This window comes from Penaeus vannamei, chromosome 20 (assembly GCF_042767895.1).
Source record: "Penaeus vannamei isolate JL-2024 chromosome 20, ASM4276789v1, whole genome shotgun sequence".
Classification (NCBI taxonomy): Eukaryota; Metazoa; Arthropoda; class Malacostraca; order Decapoda; family Penaeidae; genus Penaeus; species Penaeus vannamei.
This window is the reverse complement of record NC_091568.1, coordinates 3,254,721-3,276,460: the sequence shown is the minus strand read 5'-3', so window position 1 is coordinate 3,276,460 and position 21,740 is coordinate 3,254,721. Positions and strand designations below refer to the sequence as shown.

The window sequence follows — 21,740 nt, the reverse complement described above, 5'->3', positions numbered from 1 at the left end:
GAAAACTTACTTCATAACTTCTAAGGGTCATATTTTTTCATATAGCACCCTTAGCTTTATACACATATATCTGTTTGACTCTTTTTGTCTCTGTCTTCCTCAAAGAAATTACAATAAACAAAAATTAAAAGAAAAAAACTTTTTTTTCTTTCAGGAAAACCTTGAAGGTCTTATAGAAATCCATGGCTTTGGTCAAGGTCGTCAAGTTATGTGCCAGAGTTATGTGTCCTTTCCCATGGACTATGCCAGCACTTTTGGTGAGTATGTGAGATTTTGTTCTAGGAAAACATTTAATAAATTTCAGTATTACATGAAGATCACCATCTCAGTAGAAAAAGAGGAAAATGTTCTTCTGTACGTGTTTCATATGCAACAGAAGTGCACTTCCCAGTGAATACTTACACTCTACTAAACCCTTTGAAGTAAAAGTGGAATGTGATTTATGACATGTTTATGACATTTATTTCAGTGTAGACATAATTAAAGAGAACATTTAGTAATTTTCTTTGTAGCTAAACAATTTACTCGTAGAAAAATGGTGTACACACATTTGCTTACATGATTTTTATTAGGCAATTAGGGCCAATATGTAAATTAACTTAAGTCCAATTTTGAGAGGGTGAGGAGAAAAAGTGTTTCTTTGAAATAATTGTTAGGCAGTAACAAGCTATTCCCAAAAAGTGAAGCATAAATAAATACAATCATTGACTTCAGTTTTTATGATTATTGTTTAGCATTTATGAATCTGCACTCTTTCTTACCCAGGATCTCATTTTTCAGATATGGATGCCTATGACCAAGCAATCAGACTTTTGCATTCTGTAACTCCAAATCCATGGAAATTTGACTAATGTTTCTTGAGCATTAGTTTTGCATCTTTCTTTTTTTCATTAAAAAATAGCATTTATTTCAAGAAAATGTATCTTTTGTTTGCATAGCAATAATTGCAAAATGATCGGTAGGGCTGTGGGCCATTGGAAAAAGTATGATGGCTAGTTGTGATGGAAAGACAAATATAATGTCAAATGATATCAATGGAAGAAAAGATTATACAAGCATAAAAAGAGTTTTTTTTTTAATTACTCCTTTTCCCTGAGCTTAATAAAGCAATATTTGAAAAAAATGCCTTATTTTTTTCCATCCTCATGAAACTCATAAATTAAATTTTGCCTTTTTTCCATGAGCTGTTAACCCATTGATGCTTCACTGAGAATGTGTGGCTCAAAATATGGGAATTAGGCTTATGTAAGTGGACACTGCCAGATGTGCGACTTGTAGGCTAGGCACAAAGGAATACTGAAAGTGACAAGACTATGTCTCCTCTTAGTTATGCAAAAGTGTTTTAGAGTTTATGCCATTTTTCTATGTCTATATTTGTCATTTGATTTGCTTTATCCAGATGTTAATAGACTGTTTTCATTGCTCAGACTCCACATCATATATCTATGTATTCTTTAACTCAGTGCAATAATGATAACAATAAGTAAAATTTTGTTATATGTCATCTGGATCATAGGGGTTAAAGGTAAGGAACTCTTTGTTATCATAAATAAAGAGTGGGAAATTTTGGTTTTACTTGTGGTAGATAATATCAGGTAATTTATACAAGTAATTATGTACCTGGTTGTATCTGATATCTCACAGTACACTCATTTTAGAGAATTAATTGAAAAAGAAAGCAAGAAAATGTCCTAATTTTTGGACCATGTGAAGGCTGGGAAGCACCCTGATCAAAGGGATAATTACTGTCCAGAACTGGAAGCTAAAAGTAGGAAGGAAACCTTGACATTATGATTCCAAATATATATATATATATATATATATATATATATATATATATATATATATATATATATATATATACATGTATGTATGTATAGTTTTTTTTTTTTTTTTTTTTTTTTAAGAAATTCTAAAAGATACTTATACAAACATTAAACCTTTGGATCTGAGTGCCTCACCATGCAGGGTTGGACCAAAATTAGATCATTAGGCTCCCTTAATTAGTGACCATCCTGGGTATATGTAGCCGTAGGCCAGCTCACAGAAATACTCAGGCTTGGTATCAGAACTCATCTCTGCAATGCTTTAATTAAGTCCTTTCTATACAGATGAATTTTTGCTATCTTGAGACCTCTTGGCTAGAGAAATAAAAGCTTTCTTGGTGAATGAAATTACAGAAAGTTCTGCCCAAGTAAGTTCTCTATGTTTCAGCCTAAAATCACTAATCCTTTGCTTCCACCTAAGAATGAAGCATATAATATTTGAAAAAAAAACTATAAATGAAGACACTAATTGACTTAAAGACAAAGATTTCTCAAAGAATATTTTACCAAGATCCAAGCCTGACAGAACACTTTTAACTGATGTCCTACAGTCTTCCCAAGTTATTAGGGCTGTTTTTCTATGTTATGAGGTACAGGGTAAATAGCTACTTGTGATGAAGAAAACAATTCAACAATACTTTCTTTACTGCATTTGATAAATAACAAAATTAATTTTTAGCAGAATAATTGCTGTCAAGATCAACAACTTTCCTTTGTATACATTGTTTGTCCTGTATACCATAATTCTTTGATTCCTTTATTTGGGTTGCCTTATGGAAGCTTTATAAAATTCATGGTCCACAAAATGTTTGTTTCTTATCCTGTTACACATGTAGATGAATAACAGTAAAAGTTAGGTAAACTGTATTTTTAAAACAAGATATATTTAGCTATTACAAAGTGAAATACAGTCTGATTGATGATTTTTTTGTGTAATTGTCTACCATTGCCCTTGCCCCCCGCCCCCCAATCCTTTGCTTGTGTTTTTTTGGAGGGGGGGGGGGGGGGCTTAGGAGACTGAGGCCAAATACTGATGATCTCTCCTACCTTGGGTCTTCTCCTTTCCTTTTCCTTACCTTTCCCAAACCCCTTCCCTTGTTCTATTCCTATGGTGTGAGAGTAAGAATGCCTGCCTTTGTGCCAGTCATGGACGACCTCAGGGAGCCATGGGCATGGTATACCTTTACACCTCAAGGGGATCCTGAAGGATGGACCTTTAATATTCCCCAAGTATTTCAGGCTTACCATGGCTAGTAATGAAGATGTACCCATATTAGGGGCACCGAGGTTTGCCCTTTTAACAACTAGTCTCCCAGAATCTAACTCCTCAGGTTTACTGACCCCTGATTCTCCTTCGATCACCACTCTGACCACTGCTACTACACTCCCCTCCGTGCTGTCAACTTGACCAATCCTAAATTATCTACCCAAGTTATAACTCAACCATCATAAGACACCCCTTCCCCACTCCCAATATCATCCCTCCATATTGCTCTCCCCATTACAACACTATATGACTCCACACACTCTCTCTCATCCTTGCCCTTCTATAATTCTTACCTCTACAACCCTTTGGAGTACTCTAGCCCAGCCAAGTGGGATCAATTTTTTTATGATTCCCCCCTACAGCCCACTACTTTGACAATACTCTGCTCCTACAATGCTTCCAAAAACCAGTAGTTAGTCTCCTTTAACAGCCTTATCATTCATGTCTCATAACAATTACATCTGAGCCCCAAGCCCAAGCACTGTCTACCCTGATTGCCCTCACTGGTAAACCTATTCCTGCCCAACCCTGCTCCTCCCTCAATACTTGTACCAGAACTGTTACCATCTCAGCAGATTGCCTTGTCCAAGACAAGGATTGATCAGACTGTGAAGATAAACTACTTGCCTGCCTTCCTGACTATGATGCAGTATCAATACAGTGCTACACTATTCCTTATAGAGGACACTGTAAGGCTCATGTCAGTATTGCCAAGATTACCTTCCATAGACATGACCTTCCACATAAGATCTATTTTGGCAGAGAATCTTGCTATGCAAGTACTAGAAAGGCAGTTTAATATCTGACTACTGTGGTACCTTGAATGACTGGCTGATCCTCTTGCATGTTTTGAAACACAAATCACATCAGCATTTGCATGCCGTGTTTCAGTTTTAGCGGTCTTCTTCAATCTAGAAAAAAGATATAATAACTATCTTCCCATGGCATATGTGGAAACATGGGTGTTTTTGCAATTTTGTTTCTTTCTATTTGCACCTTCTGTGTCAGATTTGCCTCTTCTACTTCCTCTTTCCCTCAATTTGAAGGTGTCCCACAAGGCATTGTGATCAGCACCACATTTTTTCTTATGGTTGTAAATGGATTAGTTTCAACTTTTCCACCAGGAATCTGGTCATCACTGTACATAGATGACAGACAGTTTTGTCTGCTCCTTCCATTCCTGCTCTCCATAAGCTTTTCCAGTCCGTGATAACATTAATCTCTTCTTGGGCTACCAATCACAGCTTTTGTTTTATATCTAAAACCTTTTCCATCCTTTTTTCTCATTCATGTATAGGCTCTAAACCACTGCTCTTTCTATATGATGCTGTCATCCAATTCCACCCTTCACGCAAGTTCCTTCGCATCATTTTTGACTCCAAACTGTCTTAGCACGATCATATCTTTTCTGCCCAATCTCTCCCTCTCTGACTAATACCTTCCTCCTGTAATTGTTCTTCTATTTTTCCTAATCCACTCAAATCAAACCTCCCACCTTCTGTCCTCCTCACATATATTCTTGTACATATCTCTGGCCACTCCTCCAGTACCCATATCTCTACAAATGGTTTCAAATCTACCTCTGCTACTGGTTTCACTGTAGTCTTTCCTCCTCAAACATAGAACTTTCCCCTTCCTCCTGAATCAAGCTTCCTTACAACAGAACTATATGCTATCCTCTTCACTTGACAACTGCATCTCTTCCTCATCTTTCATCCTCCTTACTGACTCACACTACTCTATTAGTCATACAGTCCATACAATCTATCAACCCTGTAGTCCTTAGATACATGACCAGTTGTATTCTCTGTCTACATGACAGAAATCAGTTAAGCTTTGCTGGATATCTAGCCTAGTCTGGATCCCCTGCAATAAACAAGTAGATGCCTTGGCACAATCCACTTTCCCAACCACACTTTTCACACATTCTAGCCACCAACTTCTCCCCTCACTTCAAAACTCAATAACTTGGCAATCTTTCTAGCCAGGTTTGACCACAATAAACTGCAAACCGTAAAACCTTCCATCTCCAACATATGCTGGGAAACTGCTCTTGCCGTTATTAATAGGTCACACCCGCTTCACACATTCATACCTCGTATCACACTCCACCACCCCTCTTTGCTCCCCATGCAATGTTCCTTTTATTACTATCTTTCCCCCACTTTTCCTTACTTATCCTCTCTTTCCTGACCCCCGTGTTAGGCATTTTCACAGAATCATTTTCAATCGACAATCTGTTCTCCATCCTCAGATGCATAAATACTTTCCATTTGATCTAATCATCCATTGTCCTTAACACTCCCCCCTTCTACCAGTCTGTATCCTACCCCATTTAATTCCCTTCATTCTACCCCTTTCACTACCATAAACTGCTATATGACCATTGAAACCTAAGATACATTCACCACAATACTTTACCATATGACCTCTGATATCTAGCACATTCATTTGTTTAAGGCATTAACCATTATTTTAACCTTGATGTTACTCTTTTATTTTGATGACCTGCTCTTATCTACATTGATAAAATGGCAAAAGAACTCTCTTTATACATAATACAAGCATTGAATAGTTTTGTGTGGAAGAAATGTTGAGGACAGAAAGGAAAGTCAAATATATATTTGAGGAAAAGAATAACCCCTTTCAGTACATCCCTGGCCATAATCTTGAGTGGTTTTAATTTAAAGGATTGACAAAAAAATTCCAATGCTTCTTGTTTTGAAGCAAACTCAATAGAAATATGAGTTTTTTGTGAACTAGTAGTACTAAATCATTTATAACCTTATCATGATAGGAACAGAATTTCCTGTTACATAATCATTATGCGACACACACCCTGCCTTTCTAGCAGGGTGTGTGCTGTTTACAGCTGGACCACACATCATACATCAATATAATTTTACTTTTCTTCCTTTTCCACCACCTATTTTTTTCAGTGCATCAATAAAGGGGACAGGAAAAGAGCAAGAGAAAGATAAGCAGATCATGTGTATCCAATTTGTATCTGCCAAATGCCCATAATATTTACTTCCTGCACTTGAAAGTCATCAGTATTATTTCAACCTTTTCATCAGTCTTAAAAATAGAATATATGATGTGTAATACCTATGTAAATATATGTAATTTATTATTTCTAACAATAGCAAACACTTCTTTATACTGGATTCTAGTTATCATTCCTGTCAAAATGTGATCATAAAGAATTAAAAAGAAACAACTTTTAAAGAGAAGTTATTAATTCTTATTTAATTTTACATATACATCCAGAAGTAATTAATTTATATAAAGTTACCCATTGAGCCAAATTGTTAAGTATAGGGAGACTGTCTGGTAAAACTTCTCAAAAGGTAAATGTACAATATTTTAATTAATTCCATATAATTTCTTGTTTTACAATTAACATTTCTACACTTGATATCACATTTACTGAGGAAAGCTACATTTATGATATTTACAAGTAAACTTTATTTTAAATATTTCAAGAAACTGATAAGGGAAGCATTTAAAGAACACCTATTTCTCTCTGAAGTTATATAAAATCTGAGCACTGAGGCAAAATGTGAACTATATTATCATTTGACGTAAAATAATGATAGTTGTGATAGTGAACATCTACACATATGAACTTAAGTGACAAAAGAAAAAAATGTAAGGTACTAAGGAAAAGTTCCTGGAACCCAAGAAGATTTGTTTTATCTACATTGAGCTTTGAATATAAAAGGAAATGTGACAAACAGGTTATTTGCAATTCCTTGGCATTGTTCCAGTACACTCACAACCTCAACTGTGTTTTTTCACCCACTGGCTCCTCTTTCAAAACTGTTATCAATATGTCAAATATTGAAAACCATCTCATAGTTCTTATCACCAAAAATATAAATATATATGTTTATCTCATTATATAATGCTATTACACTAAGATAAACTAAAAAGTACCAGTTTTAATGCTTGTGAATTTTGCAAAAGAATATCACTTCACAGTCACTGCAGCTGATGAGGATGGCACTTTACTAACAGTATCCAGTGACATACACTTACAAGTACACGATGTTACAGGGCACTCTGTATGTTCCCTGAAAGAGAGAGAGAAATAGACTTTCACTTCACAGTTGCATCCAGTCTTCACTGTCTTACAATATAAAAAACAATTACTTAATTTATAAAAGACTGATAAAGAGCACAAACTTGAGCCTGCTAATTTTCTATGCTTATTAATATGTAATCAATGTAAGATAACCTGTCTACAATATACGTTATTCTTAACTTATGGACTTATCAGTCAATAATTACATATCTCAATTACTTTAAACATATTTCTATTCCACTGAATGATACAAAAAAAGAAAAGAAAAAAAAAAAAGAACATACTTGAACCACTCCATGAGGTGATGTGCATGTCCACCATGTCTACAAGTCTGGCACCAAGTGAACCATGAAGTGAAGTTGCTAAGTTTCCTCTTGGCAGTAGCACCATCATTATTTGGAACATTGGACTGGCCATCAGCACCTTCTTCTACAGCCAGGTTTTTGGAAGTGGAGCTTCCCCAGCCTGAGGGAGTTCCCATGTGTACCAAACACAGAGAGCAGCGTGGGAGGGGTTTCTTGCAGTTTGGACAAGCCTGCATCTGTGTTAGCAATTAAATTGATTAGGAACATTTCACTCATAAGAATATGCATTTTTCATTGTACAAGAAACAAAGATAGTAAAAAGTAGGTTTTAAAAGAGTGGTAGATTTAATAGAAGAAAAGGAAGATTCGCTTTTAAAAATATAAATACTTGAAAAAAAGACTAAATAAAGTTTACTCACGAAAAGGAAAAATACTTTTACCTTTACATAAAAAAAATCAACTAGAAATCAGTTTACCTTAGACTTTGTAGCTGAGCCTGTCCCATATCTTGCATAAGGATTTCTAGGTCTACCAGGAGCTTGAATATAAGCAGAAATGCTTTTGTTGCAGAAATAGCATGAGATGTAAATGTGCTGTGGTGGCCGCTCTGCATATTTGTTATGATTCATTATAACATCTAACTGGGCTCTCTCATTCCATAGTCGTAGGCTATCTAGAAGATTCCGGTAGCTGTAAAAATAGAGTATAAAATCATGACAACATGAATTTCAACATATTGATGATGAGTCATGTTCTATCATTTCATAACTAATAATCTGATACTGGGTGATGTCTCATCATGAGTCAAAGTTCTGAATGCCTAGATGAGATCTCCCAACCACAAAAAGGACAACTGCCCAGGCACAGAGTGGTGTGCATTCATGTATGCCTATCCTTGCCTAATTTTAGCAGAAATTTTACCTGTTGTTAGTAAGTTAATATACCTTAATAAATTCAAACTAGTGAAAGACACAGCCTGAGGATAATACTAAAATGTGAATAACAATGAGAAAACTGATGAAGACAACAAAGAGATAAAAGAATGAGAAAACACCTGCCTAACAAAACACAGTGACTGAGTAAAATGAAGTTCTAATCCCCTAAACTATTAATTCTACAACTTAATTACCAATTAAATTTGTAGCTGTACTGTACATGTAGTAAAAGTACTTAGCTAATGAACAGCTTCTAAGAGTATAACACTGACATTTTGTATGTATGAAAATATATAGGAATAAAATTTTTATACCTTGATTTCTTTCAAGGAATGACTCACCTCTGTACCCAGTGGCTCAATCGAGAATCTTTATTGACGGCGTGCTGAAGTGTGTGTATTGTGACTAATGCAACTGTTTGCACGTCACCAGTAAGATCTACGTACCGCTGAAGCAAATCAATTCCCTCAGGACAGAGACCTACAATAAATAACAAGGAGAATTGTGTAAACAGATTCTTAAATGAAAGGGATATTTCACTATATTGAATTTCTCTGTGATTTCTTGACTACTAACCTGTGAGCAAAATACCATCAAGATTTCCAGCCTCTGTAAGTCTCATTTTTAACCTTTCTAAGTACTCCATTAGCCTGGCATCACTTAAGTAATTACACGCAAATGCTACTCTATCTTGGATTGCCATATCTGTTTCTCCCTGTAAAGAGAATAAGCATACATTAAGCAGTTAGCAGATTAGGTTTATAATTGTCATTATTTTTTACTAAACCTGAAATAAATTGCTAAATGTTTAGCTTGTTAACCCGTAGCTGACGGGTGGCATGTACGTATGTGCCATGGCTGTTGTGGACCAAAAAACAAATGGCATAGTATCATGCCCATTCCCGTGCCAGTGGCTTGTTAAAGTGTTTGTTTTTCTCCAATAGTAGAGGCTTCATTTTAGGCAATGGCACCTATAATGAAGGTAAACTTTCAAAATTATAATTTTAAAAAAATTATAGTAAAATAAAAGCTTTTAGGTGCTCGCAAACTACCAATCGTGCCGGGCACAAACAGGGGAAACTGCCGATGCGAGCCAACAATCATTTTATTACGTCCACATGCCAAACATTTTTACCCATTGGCACTGGGTTAATAGAAAGAGAGCATTACATTCACTAGGACTATGTTTTGTTTTTTCATTTCTTGTTGCTATTTCTTCCTCTTACTTTTCTTACACATAGATGGCATCACAAGAATTTAGTATTTAAAGAATAAATTATTAGGCCTACCTTACATCTTATGAATCTCATTCCTTGAAGTTTTAGGAAACTATTACTACTAATTTTAATACTAAAATAATGATAATAATAATAGTAATAATAATACCAACAACAATAATAATAATAAAAAAATATTAATAACAATAATAATAATCATAATCATAATAATAATAACAGCAATAATATAATAATAATGATGATAATAATTATTATTATTATAAATAATAAATAGTGACGATGATTACACAACAACAAAAACAACAATAAGAATGACAATGAAGTAATAAAAATATAGATTTTGTTCTAAAAATTTCCAAGAATGAAGTAAACAAATGAGGTCAAGTAGGTCTGACAATTGATTACTTAGTGAATACATGTGTAAAATTGGTGAATAAGTGCATGTAAAATTATTAATTGATTTACTGACCGAATAAAAAAGTTTGGTTCACAAGAGAGACAAATTGTAAAGGATTATCACAAGCTTTCATGAAGACCGCATCTTTTCATGACTAAATAGCTTTTAAAAACTGCCCTTTGGTTTTAAAAATAACATTAAACAACCCTCTCATCCCCTCAGCATATTTCTGTAATATACTTTGCATAACCTAACACAACTACATTATTACTTACAAGAACTGGGTCAAAGGAATCTGCATCATCTGTGAGGAAGGCAAACATGGCACGCAGATACGGGTCAGTCAGCTGGGAACGCAGCATCATGCATGTTTCCCTCCACAATGCTTTGCGATCTTCTGTGAACCCTGTGAGAAAACACCATTTCATCTTTATCTTCAGTGTAGAATAAGGATAAGAGAGTTTAATATCTTTCAATAAAATAAACTACTTATTTTTTTGATGCTTAGCATTACATATCTAAATTAATATCAGGATCATAGTAATGCATATTTAACCAAATAAGTAAGTTGATAATAACTAAAGATAATAATATTGTTGATGAAAATGGTAAAGAAAATATAAAATGATGAATGAATCCTTCACATCTCAATCACCTACCAGACAGAGCCATGGCTGTTGAATTCAGTGTCGGCTCCTTAACTGCAGCTCCCTTCTGTAAGATCTGTATTGCTTGCTTTATGCGCTGGTTGAAAACAGCTACAGCAGCTGCGCGCGTATAGTTTCCTGCATTCTCTAACTGAGCTAGGAAACTAGTCAGAACAGCCTCATTTTCAAAACCCCAAGAGCACAATTCTAAGGCTCTGCTTCGCTCTTCACACCTATTGGTGGAAATGAGTATTTTGTGAATCTTGCATTAGGACAAAAATATATCATCATTCAAAACTTAATCCACAGAAATGTCTACATCAAGTTTTGACCAGACATATTTCATAATGACAAAGAAAATACCTAAATACTAAAAAAAAAAAAAAAAAAAACTATGTATAATCAACACACCTACCTGAACACTTTACACGTAGGTGCCTTCTGTAAATCTAATCCAACCCATGGCTTGTTCACTACATCAGACATCAGCTCACCCATGGTCAGTAGACTCCTAAATAAAAATTTATAAAAAGTGAATGGTATGAATATATAAATACAGGCATATTCAAAGTGCTAGTTGTACTAGCTAAAAGAGACAAGTGTAAAAAAAGTAAAATAAAATAACTTTTAAGATATATATCAACCTCTTAATCAGGTCCTTCATATAGGGTATGTCTTTTCCTAATATTCATAGCTGGATTTCACCCTTCAGTCATAGGTATGGCTAAGATGTCATGATTTAATGGCCTATGACGTATATGTGTCATAACTCGCAAAGAGTGGGCTGTACACAGTTTAGGCCAAGCCACATACTCTAGACTGATGTGTAATATCGCATCTCAAAAAATCCTGTCATGAAAAGGATAATTATTTGATGGATGATGGAGCATTTGTCTGATTTTTTTTCTTTGAAATTGGATCTTTTGTTCTTATGAAACTGGAATTCCAAAGAACTCTTTTTAAAAAAGAAAAAGAAAAGAAAGAATGAAAAAAAAGTATAATCTTTTTTCTCCATTCCAAAGGGGTAAAACAAAAATATCTAATACACATGCAATTCCTCAAAGTATCTTTTCTTGGAAATTAAGCTGCAGTATAATTTTGCTGTGCTAGTATATAACATAATGATTAGAATTTGTCACCAATAATAAAGCTATAACTGAATCTGAGAATGTGTTTCATTGTACCTTGAAATTTAGGAAAGTTAAAACTCACTAAGGATCAATCAACAGGATTTTTTTAAAAAGAAAGAGAAAAATAAAAATAAAAATAAAGAGCAAGGAAAAAAAATCCATTACTTTCACCACATTTTGAACATAAAATATAGCTTGTTTTTGGAATACCTACACTCTTTACTTCAGAAATAACCATTTACCAATGCCAGTCAGAAAAATCGGCACACTTATACACCCATAAATAAAGAACTAGAGTTAACTAAAATCAACAATATAACAAATATGAATTACTTACAAAACCCCCTGATATCTATAAGGCACTCCTCCAGGTAGTTTAAAGTTACCAGCAGTCACCAGGCTTCTTGCTGCGTCTAACCAGCTCCACAGATCACGAAGGGACATATCACCAGTCACTTCTCCATTTGTAGCCAAATTATCTTCCTGAATTTGTAGGACATTAAAAGTGCAGGCATTAATATATAAACAATGGACAATCAATACAGCTTTTGGTATATGCTTTGAGTAAGTAAATAATGACAAAAAGTTTACAAAATTAACCATTTATAATATGAACATTGCACAGTTTTTTGATATATGACAACACTTGCATTGAAGAAAGAATGTACTAAAACTACTAGTGCTAGATTAAAGTTATAACAAACAAAACACTTACATAGAGACCATACTTTTTCTGTGCTCTTGACATAATGGCTATAGAAATATCATCAAAATTAGAGTAAACAGGATGCTGAGAATCTAGGTAGTAAAGGGTTTTCTTTCCGTGGGTCCAAATTAAAGAACTTGATGTGGAGGAAGACCAATTGAGGGTTATCCTTTCTTGGACATAATAGTCCACTAGCTTCCCTGTAATAACAGAATGAAAAAGTATGAGATCTAGCTCTCTTGGGAAAAAAGCACACAGAGTTAGCATAGTTCACACTGTTTATATATACCTATCCAAGTTTACATTAGAAAGCTTTCAAGTAGCTAAAAGTGCACAATACTTAACCTGTGTAAGATGCAGTGAGAATCCTATTTTCATGTGTTGGGTGCCAAGAAAAGGCAGAAAGTGATGTGTTGGTATCTGTGTTGATTGACCTTGTGAGTACAGCCGGCTCTTGGTCCTCTCCACCCATATTATAATGAAGGATGTCATATGTGCGGACTGCAGCACTGTCTCGGCTCAAAGATGCCAGCAGCCCAACCCTTCCATGCAAAAATAGAGTAAATATAGTTGCTTTTCACCAGACTTTACATATTTACAAAGTTAATGATAAAAAACCAACAACAGCTTTACAAATGATAAATCAGCTTCAGAATAAATTTCACTTTAGTTGTATATCTATCATCGCATACCAGAAACATAACATACTGACATGGTTTCTACTATGCATTTATAAAATGCAGCATCAACATGAGCAAGTATAACATAAGTATTTCAAGGTAAATAATTTTAATGATAATTTTATCTAGGTTACTGAATTCTTTTATAACCTTCAAAAGACAAATTAATATCTATTTTGTTCTAGTCTATAATGTTTAGAAGGATTTTCCTATTGCTGATTATTGCTCTTTGTTCACAAAAAGCTGTGATGATCAAATGTGCATAGCCAACTGTGATCAATAGGTGCCCAGTTTCAGTGAAAATGTGTGATTCAACTTCATAAATTACAAAATACAATCTAGCATTAAAAAAAAAAAAAAAAATCTAAGCTCAAGAACTTTTTTTTTTTACCTTGAAGGACACCAGGCTAATTTGGATGTAGGTTTTGAAGCATCGAGGTACAGAATTGGCCGCTCGATATTCCGAATGTCCCAGATGTGAACCTGCAAAATGGGAAAGCATAACACAGAATTCTAATAACTGATGCACACACTGTGATTTGCACTGAGAGGCAAATCAATAAAAATGAGAAGGCATGTAAATATCAACCCAATGCTTCTAGGAACATGTAATGTCCAATGTAGTTTTCTTTTGTGAGATGTATTTGCATATGAATGGCTCCACAAGTGTTCAGCCACCAAAGAATCAATTTGTAGGTGTAATGTGACAGTGCCTGTTTTCCCTTTTCCTTTTTTTTTTAAATTTCTAAAGCCATCAATATTGGTGCTGTTATTATCATTATCATTCAAAGCTATTAATATTGATGCTGCTATTATCACTATTTTTAAAGCTATTAATATTAATGCTGTTATCATTCCTATTATTATCAACATTATTATCATGATTATTGTTACATTATCAACATTAAATAAAAAACAATATAACTGAATTCAAGGAAAATGATAAACTCACAAAATAGGTAGGACTAGTAATTGAATGATTGGTGAATAAGCACTTGTAGATGCATTTACGTGTAAACGCAATTAGTAAACTAGACTCGGAGTGGACATGGCATTTACGTACATGCCATCCCTGGTGCCAATGCGCTACAATTAATTTCTTAATAAAGAAGCTCACACACGAAGGCTGAACTCTGCATTCAAATCAACATCTATAATTTAAATCTGCAAAGGAATAATTGTGCATTTGATTCAGATGAATGAATATCAGCGAAACAGCAATAAATAAACCTACCCTGAAGATTGGGAAACAAAATAATATATGACGAATTTGAAAAGCTTAATAGATACCAATTCAAGGCCACTGTCACATTTAATTTCTCTGCCTAGAACAGTATGAATGGTCCCTCTAGATCATGAGATGACTAGCAGTAAAAACAATAAATCTTGAAGTTGTGTGAATTAAAATGCACATATCAAAATGCATAATGTAACACAAAACGAAAAAAGTATTAGCAATGGTGTGTTTCATGTGAATGGTGAGAAGATTAAACATAAGGATATAAATGATGAAAACAATTCTCTGAGACAGGCACTGCATCAGACCCCTTGATCTTTGCATATTAGTAAACTTGGTAAAGTCATTATATAAATTAAAAAATAACCATAAGAAATGCAAGGAGAAATAGAAGAACATTCACTTTTCTAGTGGTATAAATTTCTCATCCCATGGTGGAACATTTGTGTGCCTCACCTGATATATATTGCAACAGCATCAGTGATTCTTTCTGGTAACAATGCAATTCAGATTATCAGCAGCTGTATTTGTATATAACAGAAACAGGACAGATCCATTTCTCTATCATCATTAGCCTTGCACTGTACAACATACGTGCATCTAAGTTTTGATGAATCATATAAGTAATCCTAATTTTTGCATGAATCATTCTTACCTAAAATAGCAGCACACATGGAAATACTTGGCAACCAGCCAGATCAAGGATTATTAATTCTGAGCTCGTAACATGACTGGAATATGATACATGGTCGTGTAAAATATGCATATCAACATCATGACAGATTTAAAGATATAAAATCTCTGAATACTTCAATAACATATTATTTAAGTGCAAAAATATTTAGTGTAATTTGTTTGATGACATGATGTGATATAAAAAAATATACATATATTCATAAAAAGTTATGAGTACATAAAAATATACATCAAATTATGCACTGATAACAGAATTTGGTTTTGAAACCAAATATTCTTTGTATATACCCTTTTTTTAAAAAGGAAGACAGTGTAAACTGTACGAGTAATGATGGAAATAGAAAGGAATTCAAATATAATGTATATACAGCTTGATTCCAATTCTTAAAAGGACATTCATTATTTGTTGCTTTGTATGTTCTGCATCTTTTTTTGGAATGACATACATCATGATCATTTGTAATATCTTTTCTCTCTATGATTAATGGTTAATGTTTAAAATACAAATAAATGTGCTAGACATCAAAGGTTATATAGCACTATGGTAAAGCATTGTAGCTAAAGGGTAGAAATAAGTTAGTGTTTAGTATAAAATGTTACATGTCAAAGGTTACAGAGCGTTATCAGATAGTATGGTAGTGAAAAGGGCAAAGAGGGAGAGCATATAAAGTAAAACAGAGATTAGTAAAAGAGGAAACGGTTAAGGGTATTGGGCGACTATATCAAATGGAGAATATTGGTGGCTGAGGAAAGAAGAGGAACATTGTTTAAGGAAAACTGGCAAAAGAGCCATTATGAAACAATCAATGGGTAATATGGGTAGAGAGGAAAAAGTTCCAGGGAATGAAAAAAGGGGACGGAGAAGGTAGTGAAGTATCAGGAAGAATGTCAGGAGGGGAAGCATCTAGAAAAGGACACTGTTTTAACATATGGGAGTCACATCAGCATCCATGTGAGAGCAGTAAGGATAATGCGGTGCGATGAGAGGGAATGGTGCAGATGGAGGAGGAGAGGATGGGGTGTTATGGGAGAGAGTGGGAGGAAGGGGGGTAGGGGGAACCTGAGGATGATGGTGATGGATTTCAGCAAATACTTTGAATGTAAAGGGAACAGGAATTGTGGGATTGGAGTAGGGATGAGGAAACAGAGCATTCTCTTGAGTCATATTTAGGAAGTTTTGGATGTCTTCAAGAGTTTCTGGAGGGGAGTTCGGTGGGGAGGTTGCCTGTTGTGACAGGAAAAGTGTGGAGGAGGAGTAGGCATCGAGGGAATGGTAGAGGTTGGAGTAGCTGACTGATTGTCCAATCCTTGTTGTAGACTGGACAATCAGTCAGGGAGATAGGAGCTGCTCTGGTACAAGTATTAAGAGAGGAGTGAGGTTGGGCAGGAATAGGTTTGCCAGTGAGGTCAGTCAGGGTAAACAGTGCACAAACTTGGGACTCTCATGTAACTGTGACAGGGCATGAAAGATTGAAACAACTGTGAAAAGAACTTTTCCTACTTGTTTTTGGAGACACTGATGGATAGAAGAGTATTGTCAAAGGGGATGCAGGATTCATAAAGAAATGATCCTACTTGGCTAGCCCAAAAAGAATACTCAAAAGGTATGTAGAGGTGGAAGTAGTAGGAGGACAAAGGCAGGAGGAAGGTGGGGTAGTGTGGAGAGAGGTACTACTGTGGGGAGGAGGACAATAAGCTTGAAGGGTTTTGCTAAGAGATGTTCAAATAAATATTTCTTTAGAAATATTAGTATATTTGAACATTTTGTATTGCTGAACAATTTACTGAATAAGGAGTCCCTGTTTGTGGTCCTCTATCTTCTTTAAAAAAGGCCCCTGTTTGAGGCCTTTTATTTGAAATTAGAGGTCCCAGTTTGGGGCCCTAGCTGTAAAGCATGGACCCCATTCCATGTTTGTTTATCTTGCTAAACAGTTATCTGTGATTTCTTATTATCACTATCTTATTTATTTATCTATTATTTATTTTTTTGCTATGTAAATGTCACTAAAATATATCATGAGTAGGAAGTATTCAAGATAGGTGCAGACAAGTAAGTGGGTGGCTCCGTCTGAGGCGTGCCATAATTTCATGTGCTTGCAAGGCAACAAAAGGTTATAATCTGACTCTGGATATTATAAAGACATCTAGACAAATCTGATCATCAACCAAAATCTTCCCTTAATCTCAAAGTTGTATCATCCCCATTTGAAGATAACCCTAAAGGTATTATGGCATTAAACCCAGATTTCTCTCAGCCTCAATCTGTTGGTGTACTAGATGTCACTCCTCTCTTTCCTGCCTTGAGCATGCATTGTGGCTTAGAAGGGCTGTTCACCAGGGAGAGGGACAGTGAGCACATGCGTGAGTGTGTGATGTAAAAGTAAGGGGAGTAACCAAGTAGGACTAAAGAATACTCCTCATAATCAATACATCTCCGAAAATAACATCCTTTATAAAAATCATACCAGTATATCTCAAGATGATGATGAAGGAGAAGAAAAGAAAAAGATGATGAAGAAAAACTATATGGAATAAAATAAACACCATGTTCAGGAGGCAGTACTTTCATCAAATAACTTCAGCTCACCTGATTTTCAACATAGGATGCAAAACGATGCTCATTGTGTGGGTCTGTACATATGCCATAAACGGCTTTGGTGCTCACAGTGGTTATTAATTTACCCTCTGAAAAATACAAATATATTATAATAATAACATATACACAGCCTTATGCATATATCTGTAATTACAAAGAAAACATTAGCTAGAGTGTGATAAAAGAGTTCTTTTACATTTTCTTTAACACCTCTAGCATGGTTTGTCCTTTTCTACTTATCATAATTTCTTCCCAGTTTAGAAAAACATAAGAACACTTAAGTATATCTAAAGGGAAGAAATTAAAAATACCAAAATTATAAAGGTTGTGTACAGAAGTGCAAAGATTGCAACCAAATATATTATCCTGTTTTACTTTTATGGCCATCTTCAGTTCAATACACATGACAACAAAAAAATACAACAAATATATAAAAAAAAAAAAAAAACATAATACAAAGAGATGTATCTATGAATATTTCTTTGTATGCACAAATCTTCATCTACAATACAGTAAATGTGGAAATCTTCATTTACCTCTCAGATCAAAAATTTTGATGTGCTTATTGTTCATCCCGGTCAAAAGTGTGCCACTTGCATGAAGAGAAAATGCAACACTGTGACTTGCCTCTGCTAAACCAAACTCAATAAGGGGTTTGATATTTTCTCTGAAAAAGAAAAGAAAAAAGTAGAGATGAATGATCTTTTGAACCCTTTCTAAAACCTTGAAAAAAGAATTTCTATAAATAAGCCAATGCAAATCAAGAGTTTCTTTAACTTCAACATATGACCAGTGATATCAAATTATTTCAATCAGATTCCCAGTATAATATTCATATTTGGTTGATTACTTCATCTCTCACAGGTAATATGTATAAGAACTTTTTACTATGAAAAGTTAACAGTAATTCAAACTAACCCAGCACTCGAGTTTCGTTGATCAAATGTATAAGATGGGGGCTGACTTGTCCGAGTCACATCCCATACTAATACCGAGTGGTCGGTTCGTACTTTGTCTAGACCTGCAGACAAGAGCTTGGGTTCCTGTGTGCTCCATGCCAAAGAATTCACTGCCCGAGAATGTTTTGGAACTGTAAAAAAAAAAATTTCATTTCACTTAGAAATATCTAAATGTTAAGGCATAGTAGGTACATGCTGACCATGCATCCAAGTTAAAATATATATAACTAGGGATTCAAACTTTAACAACATAGAATGCATTCCAAGGAACAAAAGCTCCTATACTATAATCTAAGTGAAGGTGCTCAAGTATACATGAATATCAATGCATCAGGTACTGATATGTTTTGCACACCTGAGATAAAAAATAATGCCAAATTGTCAACAATTCTTCAGAGATACTTACTGAACTCTCTTCCCTTGAGACCTCTGGGGTCTGGCACTTTACTGAAACTTGTGAGAGCAACTTTTCCATTGGCCTGTCCAACAGCAATAAGCTGATTGCTTTGATCTGTTTCCAGTCCAGGACACCAGGCGACACATTTTATGTACTGTAGGTCATTATTTGTGGATAGAAGTGAAGCTGCTGTTTTAGGACCTAAACGTAATCCTGTGAAATGATAAAAGATACATTAGATTTTGTAATTCATTTCTTTAAAATCATGTTTACAAATACATGAAATTATCAATTTACATATATTTAGTTCTATCATTTGTGTAAATCTGAACCCATAGACTTTAATGTTATTTATATCATTCTCATATTACTGTCACATTATTAATTTAATTAAAGTTTATCAAAAAGAGGTAGACAGCTCATTTGCAGAAAAAGAAGGGTTTCACATGGCAAACTCATCTTTTATTCTAAAATAAACACACAAATGTGCAAATGAAAATTACATCCCATAATAAACGTGCAAATGAAATTTACATCCCATATAAGAAGCACATTTGTGAAAAAGACATGATAATTCTTCCCTCTTCAGTAAGGATATTACAGGAATACTAGTACTATAAAATCACTGCTACTTATCAATGCAAACACAGGATTGCCAGATGAATCCCTACGGGCTTTTGCCTTTCCTGTTGTGATTGCAATGTAAGCCAGTGGCAGATATATAAGTGTGTTGGTAAATTAATTAAGTATATGTACAGTGGCAGACCCTGATACTGCTTTTGTCTGTCACTGCACTACTCCACTGAATACTTACGAGGAAGCTGAACAATCTCAGTTGGAGAGACTTCTTGAACTTGATACAGCTGTAAATCTGAGCCCCAAGTCAGAAATTGGTCTTCGGCAACAGGTGACCACTGGACGTCTACTCTCACACTACTCATCATGCTTCATTTGTAGAAGGGCTCAAAAATGACACATTCTAGAATGGATGGTTTAATTATTAGCAATAAAATAATATTCTTAAGTAAAATAAAATGTATAAGCATCTGTATTACTATTACTTGTACCAGCTTACTGGGAGATAAATTGATTCAACTAGTAGTATGTGCCTGTTACCTACAAAACCCACTTATGCACAATTTCTTTATGAATCTCATGGCTCCCAATTTCAATATTCTTATAATATGCAAGGTACTGATCATCTTGTTTGTCATAAATGGTGTTGACTTTTGTACTGCAATCTATAGACTGCATATGATAATTACTTAGATTAGGACCATGTGAGTTGATGTCTTGTCCTACATACTTTGTGCACTGGTAAAGGCTGACAAAACTCTTGTACATTTGTGCTGTAAGATCAATTCTGAACTGATCCAATATTTGATAATGAATATCCAAGGAAATGAACAAGCTGTCTTGCCACAATGTATGTAGTAGAAGGGTGTTTGCCTTTTCAGAACCATAGAATGCAGAGACCACTATTTCATTAGACTTGGCCACACATAAACAGATTAGCTGGTCTTGAATTGTAGCATTACCTATATTTTTTCATGCCTAACACTATCATTTTAAGTTTTTCTATGTCACTGCACAGTCCTATTTTTAACATTTACAAAAACTTAACAATTATAACATGTTTGTACAATTTGATATTTACTCCACAATCTATTCATTTAGCAAAATGGATGCTAAAGATGGCCAATAACTTTACAAAAATTGGTGTATTCTAATCAAAACCAAACTAAGTGTGTGTTTTATCATATAATCATATAGCCTCTGGGGTAAATTCTTGGGGGGAGGGGGCAGAGTTTGTGGAGTGGAAAATAGGAAACACATTTTCCCTCTATCAATGGAAGCTAATCTATAAGTTAAAAAACAATACAAAAAGACAAAAAGCAGCAGCACACACTGAAATAAATTACATCTTTTTACTCAGAAGAGAATACAAGAGTCTGGCACAGTAATTTAAGCTAAAAGGAAAACGGATAATGCTAACTGCGTCTACGCAAACTCAACAGATATATAAAGAAGTATTTATGCTGTTTTACATACTAGGATTTCTTGCCATCATTTAGCTATACTCGCTAAATCACAAAGAACCAAAAGCCTGTTTCATATATAAACGAGATAATACCAGGGTCGAAAATTAAAGAATTTTCAAAAATAGGACTAACAGACACATCTCCCGACTTATTCCAGCGACCATACCAAACCAAGACCACAATAATTAAAGTAAACATGAACTAAATCTCCTAAAAGTTTCAAGATATTACACAATACGAAAACCATTTGGGCAAATAACTAAAATAATGTTCCTCGAACAGCGCCAAAACACACCTCATATCTCGAATTGTTTACGCTCATCAGCTGACTCTTGAAGCTGTTCTCGTAAGGGGCGTTCGTGGATTCCCGGGTCTGCAGATAGGAAAACCGGTTAGAACTAGATGAATAAGACAAAAATATCTATATTGAGATTATGTATAGCATCTTTAAGAGTTATTCTGTGGGTGCTTTCAATTGTCAGTTATTGGTGATTTGAATATTTGAGTTCAGTCAATTTGTCCTTCCTATGATTCTAAACTCAGTGGGCGTTACATGTGGGAGTTCGGCGCTCCAGTGAGGAATTTCTCAAGAACA

General features: G+C 34.7%; 2 protein-coding genes across 2 annotated transcripts in view; one reads left to right on the top strand and one right to left on the bottom strand.

Moving 5' to 3' along the window:
* Window positions 1–1,066, top strand: part of LOC113804775 (replication protein A 14 kDa subunit) — a 3,401-nt gene extending 2,335 nt beyond the window's left edge. The window contains exons 3-4 of the mRNA XM_027355668.2: window positions 155–257; window positions 781–1,066. Of these exons, the coding sequence (XP_027211469.1) occupies window positions 155–257; window positions 781–851 (174 nt within the window). The 3' untranslated portion in view covers window positions 852–1,066. The remainder of the gene's footprint in view (window positions 1–154; window positions 258–780) is intronic.
* A 5,248-nt stretch (window positions 1,067–6,314) lies between these two features.
* Window positions 6,315–21,524, bottom strand: mio (GATOR complex protein mio). The gene is made up of 18 exons (XM_070134704.1): window positions 21,441–21,524; window positions 19,918–20,082; window positions 19,113–19,316; window positions 18,666–18,837; window positions 18,284–18,414; window positions 17,739–17,836; window positions 13,610–13,701; window positions 12,884–13,080; window positions 12,548–12,738; window positions 12,170–12,315; window positions 11,118–11,213; window positions 10,715–10,935; window positions 10,331–10,461; window positions 8,997–9,135; window positions 8,762–8,900; window positions 7,962–8,175; window positions 7,465–7,721; window positions 6,315–7,169 (listed from the first exon to the last, which is right to left on the bottom strand). Exons 2-18 carry the CDS (start codon window positions 20,045–20,047, stop codon window positions 7,067–7,069), a joined length of 2,661 nt encoding a protein of 886 aa, XP_069990805.1. The 5' UTR covers window positions 20,048–20,082; window positions 21,441–21,524; the 3' UTR covers window positions 6,315–7,066.
* Window positions 21,525–21,740: the final 216 nt, after the last annotated feature.